The sequence below is a fragment of the Aptenodytes forsteri genome, unplaced genomic scaffold, assembly GCF_000699145.1.
Source record: "Aptenodytes forsteri isolate BGI_AS27 unplaced genomic scaffold, ASM69914v1 Scaffold322, whole genome shotgun sequence".
Classification (NCBI taxonomy): domain Eukaryota; kingdom Metazoa; phylum Chordata; class Aves; order Sphenisciformes; family Spheniscidae; genus Aptenodytes; species Aptenodytes forsteri.
Window position 1 is genome coordinate 1,238,841 of NW_008795045.1, and position 12,753 is coordinate 1,251,593.

Consider the following 12,753-nt stretch of genomic DNA (forward strand, 5'->3'; position numbering starts at 1 on the left):
AAAAAAAAAAAAGGAGCTGTACTGACTAGGTAGTAAAAGGAATGAATGTGAAGTAGTTGTGTGATTTTGAGACAGTGGTGCAGTGATAGGAAGGGGAGGAAAAAAGTGTCTTTTTTCCTTCATCTCCCATCTTTTCAAGCTTTCTAATCTGAAATATTAATTTTTGGTCTCCACAATACATACTCAGCCCTTGCAAAATGTTTTTTTCACGTCTTTCCCCACTAAATTAACCAATTTTGTCATGAAAATACCTTTCCTGAGCTACAGTCATTATTCAGTACTGCTGTGTCTCATGTCTGTCTGAAACATCCCCAGTATTATCTCTGTCCTGAACTAAATTTTGCTCCCCTGCATGTTTCCTTCCCCAGTGATTTCAGGTCCTACACTTTCTGTGCATTCCTGTCCCTCTCCCGCGACTCATCTCCAATGTCATACGTGATTAGCTTGGCTCTCACATGTCTGGTCTTTCCCCTGATCTTATTTAAAGTGACAGTTATTTATCCTCATTTCTGCAAAAGCAATATTTTTGGGTTCCCATTAGAAAGAGATAATGGTGGAGAGAAGAAATATTTTCAGAGAGGGGCAGTCAGCTCTGCAGTCAGCTCCAGGCTGCCACGCTGGGTGTTACAGTGATATACAGCAGGGAGGAGGACAGATCAAGTGCCCTTACAGTGACACTGAGGGACCATGCTGGTCCCTAGGACACACCGTAGCTAATGGCTACTGCCACTAGCAGCAGCCTGTACCTGCCCACCCTCAGGGACTGAGGGTATGTGTGGAGCACCGTCGTTCTGCTGGTGACATCCCCACAAACACTTAGGACAGGCTGAACACCCCTCTGGCTCCACAAAAACTGTATCAGATCATGTTTGATGTAAACTGGAGTGACGCAGTGGTGACAGATCTACAGCTACGTAAAGATAAAGAGAAATCACTGCCGTACAGGGAACTGGACCACGGAGATGCAGGTTCAGGTCTTAACTCAGCTGCAGCTTCTTGTGTAATTCTGAAGTTTCCTTACTTTCTGTTTGTTCGCTTGTAACTGGAAACACATGGTTTTGGGAAGTCAATTTATACTGAGTTGGGACAGAAGAAAGAGATGGGCAACAGTGCAGGAGTGCCCCTCAGATGCATATAACCTTGTACCAGGGTCAGTGCAACCACAGAAAACTTGTATGAGAGCACGCAGCAGTTATGAATCTGCCCATCTTTGGCAATAATTACTTTAAAAACAGTGATCGCTCTTCTGATAATAATTACTTTAAAAACAGTGATCGCTCTGCTTGCATTTCGTCAAATTAATAAAAGCTTTATATATTTATTTTTTTTTTATTTGCTGATTCACACTTAGCAAAGATAATTAGTGAGCATCTCTATTAGCAATACGGAACCCCTCCTGTGTAAGCCCCTTTCATGTGACTCGTCCCATTAGCCTTTTTTCATGGCTTTTATTTGCTACTAAAGGAATAGCACATGTGAAGTGATGTTTGGGATTTAGAGTATTATAACAGCTGCTTGCTATGTGATGACTTCTTAAAACTAATTCTGAGAAAATCAGAGTGCGTGAAACCAAATCGTAAAGATTCTGACTACAGACATACTAATCCTCTACAAAGGCAGAGCTACTGATAGATTAACTCATTAGACTACATGCATGCAGTTCAGAAAAAGAAGCTGTGGTCACATCCCTGGGCAGGCTTTCATATGATGATTTAAAAAATCTGCCTCAACTAGACTAGAACTGCCATGGCAGGCTGGAAATGCTCTCCTCAGAGTCAGCCTTGTTACTTAAAATACAGCTATGCAGTCAAACTGCAGAAGTAAAGATAACTACAATTGTAAAGTTAAGAGCTCAAAAGTTAGGAAATGCCAGACTAAGTTGCCTTTTCTGAATCATCGCTCTTCCCCTCCTTTCTTGTCTTACGGCCAGTGCACACAATGCAAAACTATTCACTGTTTTGTAGTTGCCTCATTTTTTACCACATGACCTCAGGCCTTCATTGAAAAATGTCCAATACAAAGAAAAAAAAATAGCACCCTGGTGGATTATTCTATGACACTCAACATTTACTTGAAATACATCACAAATAACAATTTTTAGAATACCTGTAAAGTGAAACATTTATATAGATCACATTTCCTTTTTGGAGATTGAAGGAATTAAGACCGAAAGTGCCTATGAAATACAAATGCTGTGTGTGAGCCACTTCAGAGTGAGTTTTAAACTTCCTTTTATACCATGCTTCATATATTTGAGACTGTGCTTCCACAGTGTCCAGTTACAGCTGTTTGTTCTCAGCACACCTGCAAACTAACCGGGAACACCTAAAACTAAGTATCAGTAGAAGACACTTTGAATGATTTCACAACTGTAACATCAGAACTTTAGGACACTAAGGAGGGACACAATTAAATTTTAAGTGCAAAGCTGAACTGTCAAATATGGGATTTTTTTCATTTAGTATGTGCGTTCTACTCATTGATTAGAGAAGTCAGGAGCACTCCAGATGAAATCCCCCTCTAGTATGCTGTGCAATCTGGGCCTTAGCTTTGGGGTAAATGAGGCATGGACAGAAAATGTACAAAACAGGGCATGATAATAATTGTTTTATAATGCAGTCATAAAAATTCAAATTATGTTGTATAGACAGCCTTGACTTTGTTACTTTTGACTTTTCAAACACAGTAACATTTTAACTGTCTGATGTGTTTGTGATATTTTACTCTAAATTGAAAAACAGACCCCCAAACTAGAAAGAAAATCCAGTATATGACATCCTAATTGCATTTATGAGTGATTAGCAGAGCTGCAACTGTTAGCTTTGGCATATATATCTGATTCTTAATTAAAACCATAAATGGCAAATAGCAATCTAGTTTCATTACAAGGTGGGCCTGGAGCAGAAGAGTATGGGGCACTGTGACAAAAGGCTTCACAAATATTTCCTGACAATAAAGAAGATCAAGCTTGCAGCTCTGTGGGGAAGCCTGCTCCCTTGTGAGCACATGCACTTGCCTGTTCTCTCCAAACCTATGTTTCTTAGGGACAGCTGTTGTCCTGTCCATAACTCCATCGCTGTTTCCTTTCTCGAAGGTCATTCTCATCACCCTGTTGTTCCCTCTCTCTGCACCTAACTCCTGATCCCTTGAACAAACCATCCAACCAAGCAAATTCAGCTTTCAACTTTCTGACTGGACCTCCTGCTTCAACAAATCTCAGTTCCTCCCCTGCTGGTCCCCCACACAGTCCATCGCTATTGCTCCCCTTCTCCATCACTGTTTTTCATTTGCCCACGTTCCTTATTCTCCTTCCCGTTTATCTACATTCCTATTTGTGTCTCATCTTTTTGTGATACTCCCCAGAAACTGGCTTTTGTACTAGTTTTCTTCACATACCCAGACTTCTCTCCATCTACTGTCTTCATCTTTCCCTAACATTTTTTCTTAGTTTCCATCTCTTCAGCCAGTTTCTGACAGTTTCCCATCCAAGCTAGCCCCTCCCTGCCCCCAATCTCCTCTATTGCCATCTACCCAGTTTCATTTTTCTATCGAATCACATTTTGAAGGCAATCCTTATCATGCTAGTCATTTAATCTGTTTCTCCTCACCCCCAAATGAAGAAAAAAACAGGGCAAATTATAAGGGCTCACACTGTTTCATCATGTTTTCCCAATTTTGTTCAGACCAAGCAACATCTTAACAGATGGCTTTAAACTAAACGGGGGTAGGTTTAGACTAGATACAAGGAAGAAATTTTTTACGCTGAGGGTGGTGGAACACTGGCACAGGTTGCCCAGAGAGGTGGTGGATGCCCCATCCCTGGAAACCTTCAAGGTCAGGTTGGACGGGGCTCTGAGCAACCTGATCTAGTTGAAGATGTCCCTGCCCATGGCAGGGGGATTGGACTAGATGACCTTTAGAGGTCCCTTCCAACCTAAACTATTCTATGATTTTATGATTCTATGAGATGTTAATCACACAGATTGTGTTCAGATCAAGCAACATCTTAACGAAAGTGTTAGTGACATTGTTGGCTATGATTTTGATTCTATGAGATGTTAATCACACAGATTGTGTTCAGATCAAGCAACATCTTAACGAAAGTGTTAGTGACATTGTTGGCCCAGAAATTTTGTGCACATGAAAAGTGAAAAATTTTCTACTGTCCCAGGATTGTCAGCTGCGAATTTTACTGCAAATCTTGTTTTAAAATAATGCAAAATGTTCTGACAAATTAAAATTCTGCATTCAATTTGCAATGCCTTCCTTTCATCACCTGATGACCACATTTCAGGTGATGACTCATCATTGCTAGAGATGCTTTGCAGAAGGTGGCTGTCACATTCCATTAGCCTTTCCAGATGAAGGGGAGATCATCCCCTTTGGTTTCGAGAAAGCTGAATTTGGGCAGCCACCTCGAAAGACATGACTCAGTCAGAGGGTACTGGGCAGCAGGGGACTGAAAAAGACAAAAATGGCTCAACTGAGCAGAGGGAAGGAGATGTAGAGGAATACTAGAGAAAATTGAAAAGCCAAGGTAGTGTCAGGAGCTGCAGTAGGAGTGAAGTGAAAACGGGTATATATTGTGGCAGATGGGAACAGAGTATCAGATAGGAGACTGAGGAAAAGGAAAGGAAAATAGGGAATTAACCTGCTTTTTCAATATCTAGCGCTACAACTGATAACAGACCTGTTAACCTGTTGGAAAACTTTGTCTCAGTGTACGTGACTCATGAGCACAAGTATTTGTAGACATCTGTTCTACAAATACGTTGAGTGGCATGTCCCTCATTCACTTTTGCCGTTGTTTAGCCTTGATTCACTTCCCCAACGGCTGGTTCTAGCAGAGGATCTATCCACTCCCTGCACAATTCTCCAAACAGAATGGCTGCTAAATGACCAGTGAGCCAACCTTTGAGGAAAGACTTCAGCTTTCTTGCTACAGCTGCCATTCTCTGCATCATTTTTAAAAAGTTCACCTAACTATTTCTGTCTGTGTATCCATTTGAAAATTTTAGTCTTAAGGAATACCAGCTACCTGGCCAAGTGGTTACAAAGAGACATCAGAATTACTCACAGCCCCACACTATGTTTCATTTTATTACCTTTGCTTACTGAAAAAGTGCTTTTTGAAAGTTACTTTTGTACTGGTGATGCTGAAGTCTTGTGACATGTCCTTATAGTATAGTACAGCAATACTGCAATTACAAAATATTTTCCTTAAAATATATTCCACGTTCAGATTTTTCCCCAACAAACTAGCAGTGAGATTCTCTCCATTACAAACAAAACCAAAAATTAACTTGCAAGGCAAGGAGGCAATTTGCCTCCTCGCAACTACGTTGTCTTCTGCCAATATCAGAAAATAATCAAGACAAACACTGTAAGATATGCATTCAGTTTTAAAGCATGAAATGTTACAAATACATCTGGGTTCTAGAAAACGCACTTCTAGCAGCTTACTTTCACTGGCTGAATAGTCCTGTGGATCGAGTATCCCTGATTCCTGCAGTGATCTAATACAGGAGTCCACCAGCTCCAGACCAGTGGTGAGCTCATCTTCTATATCCTTCTGACCATCTGTAATAAAATTAACAACATAAAAATGTAAAAAGAAAGACAAAAGGTAAAACCAGTTACCAGACAAAGGTAAAACCTTTTATGACTAAGCATTCACAGCTGATGAAGGAATGGAGAAGGCACCAAGATCACATATTCAGAGGAGGCTGGCCATATTGAAAATTATGCCATCCTTTGAAAGTGTGGCCTTGGATTAATAAAAGCAAAATGAGAAAGTTCAGGTCTAATTTTAAAAATTAAGTTAGAGACATGGTTAGCAATGCCCCCCTCTCAAAACTCTGCATTAATCTTGGTGTTCTTTTTGTCAAGCCTAACAACTTTCACCAAATTTTGCCAGTTTTTAAGTAGGGTTTTAACACACTAACAATGAAAAAAAAAATTGCATAAATAAATGTTGTTTTCCCCTCTATCTTCTTTAGGAAATATGATAATTCTGGGAGAGAATATATGTAATACATATATGTAGATAAGTACATTACCTTGTGTTTGCCAGTGAAACTGCTCTTCTGTTGAACTGAAAAGAAAAAGAATAGTGTTTTTATTAAATTATTCAGTAGTGTGTCATCAATATTCAGATCTAAATCTGTTTTGAAAGAACTGACTTAAGAATAAAGGAACTGACTTAAGAATAAATAGCATACTTAAAATATATCAAGTATTATTTTACATATTTTTTAATGAATGACTTGCACAGCATTCATTCAGCAGGAGGGAAGCATCTTCCACTTCTAATTAAGTAATTAAAAACATACATATAGAAACTGCCCTCTTAAGTCTTGATAGAGAAATTACACTATTTCAAAGCAAAAACATTAACATTTTGCAACTTTTTTGGATCCTTCTATTTGTTTGATTTTCCATTTTTATAGAGAAAGTTATAAATTGCTTTCTCAAGTGAACAGTTACATGTGATTTCTAAAAGAAATTACAAGTATGATTCCGGGTTCTACTGATCATTATGTGCATTTTTATATTATTCAAATGTACAGCTAAGTTAATTCAATTGGCCTACACAAGAAAGTAAACTTAGATGTGTTTGTGCTTCTGTGTACAAGCCCTTAAGCAATGGAAGGTCTTAATTTTAAAATAATGAGCATGCACACTAGAGGATGGGTTAGATAGATAGGGTTTTTTCTATAAAATGAATGATATATTCAATTAATCAATGAGTACACTTTCCTTCAAGGCATGATCTGTTTATGCTTCAATATAGGTCTTTCTCACATGCCAAGAATACAAAAAGGATTGAAGTTATTCAGTAATAATCATTCTTTTGAGAACACTGAACTGGTTATTACAGTCATGATTAAAATATTTTTCTGTACATTTTTACAAGATATTTATAGGGGAGAACAAAATCATCTGTTCCATCCATCGGTAAAAAAAACAAAGACAGAAATTATTTTAACTTGTCAAACTATAAATTTCTTTCTGATGTTAAGAATAAATGCTCTTTTTAATGAGTAAATTGATTTTAAATCCTGAATGGTTTTCCCTTTTCCCAACAGACGCTGGATCTCTTATGAATATGTGAGTATAGCTCCTAGTATTTATGTTCTGAGCAAGAATAACGTAAATGAAATTAAATGCTTCTTTTCCGAGGTCTCTTTTTACAGGAAAAGAAATTGGGTTAATTATTTATCAATTTCAGTGTTAAAAAAAAGGATAATTGCCTAATTTACATATAAATTGTTCTAAAAGGACAACTTTTAATTTCTAGCTGGCATCAAAAGTGTTAACCTGACAAATTCAAATCTATACATCATCATCATCAATTTCCAAATATCTACCATCTGTGGTTTATATTGACTCACTGTAGTGAGATTTCATAGATTAAGAAGCTAGCCCTTCGATGAGACACTCAACTAAAATGCTTGCATTCAAGTCCACTGAAGTTAATAATATTGAGGATAAACATAGCCAGAGTACTCTGGCAAATAATAATGGCGAAGTGCTGAACTGGAAGAGATTACTTTAATTTAAATTACCTTTTCAAATGGAGCCCAAGTGGGTGGTGACTAGGAACAGTGGCTCTTTTTGAAATATTACTTTTTCCAATTTGAAATTCCCCTTGCCTGATTTTCAAAATCACTAAACAACTGCAGCTTCAGCTGACACAGTGGGATTTTAGAGCAATCTTCCTTTCTGGAATTCGCATCATCCATAATAAGCAATATATTACTTTCCACTATACAGTCCCTCTTCCAGTATCCAGATTTCTATGTGATAGATACCACCTCAAAAGACAGAAAAAATTAAAATATCTCAGGTGGCATTCTCGCTGGCAGAATGAATTACTAAATGTTGCTGGCAAGGACACACTGATGTAAAAGACTGTGCCACCTCATCCAAATCAGTGAGAAAAGAAAATCAAGTCTGTGCATAAAGAGTGAATTATTATTTCCAGGAATTCCAGCTTAGCCCTTTTTAAGCAGTAAATTTGTATAGAATGTAGAAGTTCATTATCAGCATAGTACAGATAGTATTAAATGAATCACTAGTGGCTGATTAGTAGTGATCCCTAATATCACTAGTCTGACTTCCACAGAAACATTTTAATGTATTCACCTTAAGAAATCTTAGATGGGAAGGTCTAAAAAAGGACTGCAATAAATTTTGACTATATTTTGGCTTTTCCAGTTTTAGTCAGGCTTCTCCTCACAACTACTGTAATGGTCTTTTAATAAATACTGTAACTTTTATAGTCAATGTAGCAGATTCACCACAAAAATTTTTATCCCAATGCTACCTTCTTACTCAACATATGGAATATGGAACAGGCTGCCCAGGGAAATGGTTGAGTCACTACCCCTGGAGGTATTTAAAGACGTGTAGATGTGGTGCTTAGGGACATGGTTTGGTGGTGGACTTGGCAGTGTTAGGTTTGCGGTTGGACTCGATGATATTAAAGGTCCTTTCCAACCTAAATGATTCTGTGATTCTTTGATTCTGTATTAAAAGTGTATTTGCTCCTACAAGGTTATCAATATATTCTGGTATGAAGAAAGTGCTGTTTTCCCTAGTTAAATTCATGCTCTTTAGCTTTTGAACAGTCCAATATAGTTGCACATTACAGTTGCCATTTCTTGGTTACAAACCGATGCCTCAGTCCTGCAGACAAACATGTTCAGGGTTTCCCTAGAAAACTCTTATTAGAATTTGACATAGTTTAAATTAAGATACCCTGCTTTTTTTTTTTTTTTTTTTACACCTTTTTTTTTTAAATCTTAACTTTTTTTGCTAAAATGAGTTTTTCCTGCCTTTGGCCTGAAAAGGATTCCTGACTGAAGCAATCTGACATGTCTGTGCAGGGAGCCTTTAGGCTGTCACACAACTGTGCCAAATCTGCTTGAGTGAATAAAAGTGCCTTTTTTTTTGTGCTTTTCTTTTAGGTGTTTTCCAGCTTCAGAAGAGATCAGTACAATTGACTGTATACTCACATCAAATACATGAAAAGACAAAAAAAAAAATTAACAGAAGTATTCCCCCTAATAAAATTTTCAGCATGTTCAGCAAAATAAAGCTTTCTGCTTTATAGTTTTTCTAAAGGAAAGGTTTTAAATTCATTATCAACCACTTTTCTGCATATTCCTATGCCTCATTATATAAGTTTGCAAACTCTACCAACTTCGACTGAGGAAGCCGAGCAATAAAATACTTTATTGAGAAGCTCTGAACTATGGAAACCTGCACCAAACTTAAGAGTTTGAGGAGGGAGATTTTAACCAGAATTACATTAGTATAGTATTAGAAAATAGTAGCATAAAATGTTAGTGAGCTGAGAACTCAGGCAGGTATAATTATTACCTCCCTTAACCCAAAACCAGAAGAATAATTATGATTTATTTGTTGTATTCTTTTCTCATTATTGGTAGTCACTGCATCCTGTATGTACTTCAAATGTTCTAGTAAAAATAAGAGGACCATTCTACTGAATTCTATTCGAGTGATATAAAGAATCCTGTGTCACCATTCAACTATACAAAACTTTGATTCTTCTATACTTATATTGTCTTTGGAAAATAGGGTTTATTGAAGGAAAATCTCAGGGAAGCAGAATAACTTAAGAATGAGAAGATAATGCTAAAAAACAAACAAACAAACAAACAAACAAACAAAAAACCCAACCAACCAAACAAAAAAAGAATATTGTCATATGTTTAGTTCCGGATGTTCATCTTGAAGCTAATGAACCTATCTTCTGTAAGGATGCACTACACTGTGCCTACAACTTTACCTTTAATAACCACCTATGCAAGGAAATATTCCAGTAAAAGTTGTTTTACCTCCCTAGGCAAGAATGAGCTAAGTAAATATCCACAGGGTGGTCATCTTGATTCCAGCTGAACTCACATGGTCCCATTTCTGCACGTATGTAATAAAAGCACCGAAGTAGCGAGAAACCTTCTATGTGTGACCTTGCATGCTAGGAGGATGGAAGGCAAATGAGCATAGCACACTGCAGGGCGCTCGTTTTGGGGAACATCACATGAATAGAGCACTCGGGGAGCTCTACTGGTCTCTGCACAGCATGGAAAGATCAGAAGCACAAAGCACTGCAAAAATGCAGAGTTTCTATGGTCAGCAAAGGATGTCTGACTATTACCAGCACTCTTTTTACATCAAGTTCATCCCTTTTCAGGCATGGATAGAAAAATCCCAGTCTGAGTTACAGTATGTCTATAAAAAAGCAACAAATCGGGCCTTTGGGAGCCTTCATTATTTTTTCCTGTATCTCAAGTAAAGCGAAACAGGAAGTGGGTGTCCTCTTCAAGACGGACTTGATAGGAACTCAGCATGACAAGATGGGCTCTGTGGAGACAACGGTACTGTCCCACAACAGCCAGCACCAGCAGAACAAGGTGAGCTACGTATGACCATCAAACACCTCTTCCCACAATTTACGGGAGTCAAAAGCAGTTTTGGTGGTGTACAAGGGAATGCTCAAAGTGACACCAAAATACTGCTTTCCTGGACCATGCTCATGAGCCATGTTTCTATAAAAGTAACCAGAACCCTCATGGGAGGTAACCCAGAGGTGGGGAAGGCTGTTGAGCGCTTTGGCAGAAGAAACACTGCCTGAGATATCCTCAGACAGTGTTGCCACAGGGCATGTACAAACACCCAAGGATTCGCTTTCAAAGCTGGTGATGGGGAGCAGCAAGGGCACCTTGGACTCAGCTGAACTCCTAGAAGTCGGGAGTGTGCCCATGGCCCTGGAAGCAGAGACAACAGTGGGGCAAAGGCAACTCACATCACACCCACAGCCCAACACACACATTTTGCATGCTACCTGGTCACAGCGGTAGCTGCAGAAGCGCTTGGGTTTAGTTTTAGACATTACATGGCCTAATGTGAGACCTGACTCCCTTCAGATGAATACCTCCATAGTTTCTGAACCATCCAGTGCAAGAAGGAGGTTCACTGCACTGTACACACTTCTCCTAGCATAGTATTTATTATGCAGGCTGCGGAAATTAATTTTTGTTATCCTGTGCACCAATATACATCAGTGCACACGCACATCGGGCCATATGATTTGGTTATTCAAGTCCTGTGCCTTACTGCTCCTCAGAACACCATAGCAAGGAAACTCAGTTCTGGCTGGGAAGGGATATAGGTCTTCTTTTATTCACTCTTTCTGGCATACGTCTTGATTTATCATGGAGCCTGCATACAGGCTGCCAGGGCAAACTCACCTTTTGTATTTCCTTTAATTATCCAAGAAATGTTTGTGTGCCTCTTCTTTATGTGAAGTCATTCAGTTTACAGTTGTCACTCATTTTTGGAGAAAGTACTATAGCTATCTGCTACACAAAAATATTTCTTTTTATTGTTTTCTAAAACAATTCATGAAATTATATCTAACATTACTATAGAACAGCTATGAAAGGATTTTTACAAGGAGTTGTATCAGCACATGATCTTTTCAATTATTTCTGCAATGGAACCACACAAACATCGCTGTATGTAATTACAGGCAGATAATGTCTCACTGATTTTTAAATTGCTATTCTGGTTGTGGAAGGTGGAAGAAAAAAGATTCAGAAGCATTTCACAAAAAGCAAGGAGGTTGAGAAACTAATATTCCATCTAAAGCAAAGAGGAAGCAGATTTTAAATCAGCAGTACACTTCAGGTTATCTGCAAAATAGTAAACAACCTTCAGTATCACCTATCGGGGGGGGAGGGAGAGGGCAGAGGGAAAGACCTAAGAACAAATTTTAAGTAAAATAATCCCATGAAGAAGTACCAACCCCTCAATAAATTACCATAGAAAAGATCAACCCCCAAGTGCAATTTTTTTTGTTGCTCAATTTAAAATTACGTCAAAATCTCTGACTTCGGTAGTCACCTCTATAGATGTGACACAGTAACCTCTCTCAAATATTTAATCACACTCTATTAGTCAGCTGTGGTATCAACTTGGCTACCGTACCAAGAAGTCCTTTTGATGTTCCAACAAACCTAATCCAATCCCCTACAATGAGCCTGGAAAATGTAAAAAAACCCAAGAAACCAAAATAAAGAAACAACACCCCCCACAAATCTACACTTATTTTACTGATGGCTGTTCTTTTGTACCCAGTGAATTTCAAACTCACTTTTTAAATTATTACAAAGTTCTTCTGTGCTGGAGGGCAGAGGAAAGACCTAAGAACAAATTTTAAGTAAAATAATCCCATGAAGAAGTACCAACCCCTCAATAAATTACCACAGAAAAGATCAACCCCCAAGTGCAATTTTTTTTGTTGCTCAATTTAAAATTACGTCAAAATCTCTGACTTCGGTAGTCACCTCTATAGATGTGACACAGTAACCTCTCTCAAATATTTAATCACACTCTATTAGTCAGCTGTGGTATCAACTTGGCTACCGTACCAAGAAGTCCTTTTGATGTTCCAACAAACCTAATCCAATCCCCTACAATGAGCCTGGAAAATGTAAAAAAACCCAAGAAACCAAAATAAAGAAACACCACCCCCCACAAATCTACACTTATTTTACTGATGGCTGTTCTTTTGTACCCAGTGAATTTCAAACTCACTTTTTAAATTATTACAAAGTTCTTCTGTGCTGGTTTTGGCTGGGATAGAGTTAATTTTCTTCATAGTAGCTAGTATGGGGCTCTGTTTTGGATTTGTGCTGGAAACAGTGTTGATAACACAGGGAT

At 38.2% G+C, this 12,753-nt stretch overlaps 1 protein-coding gene across 1 annotated transcript in view; it reads right to left on the reverse strand.

Annotated features, from left to right (window-relative positions):
- The window catches only part of LOC103897037 (catenin delta-2), a gene marked incomplete at its 5' end in the record, with an annotated part of 124,547 nt that overhangs the window by 21,900 nt on the left and 89,894 nt on the right, over positions 1-12,753 (reverse strand). Inside the window, 2 exons of the mRNA XM_019471447.1 lie at positions 5,464-5,580; positions 6,060-6,094. Of these exons, the coding sequence (XP_019326992.1) occupies positions 5,464-5,580; positions 6,060-6,094 (152 nt within the window). The remainder of the gene's footprint in view (positions 1-5,463; positions 5,581-6,059; positions 6,095-12,753) is intronic.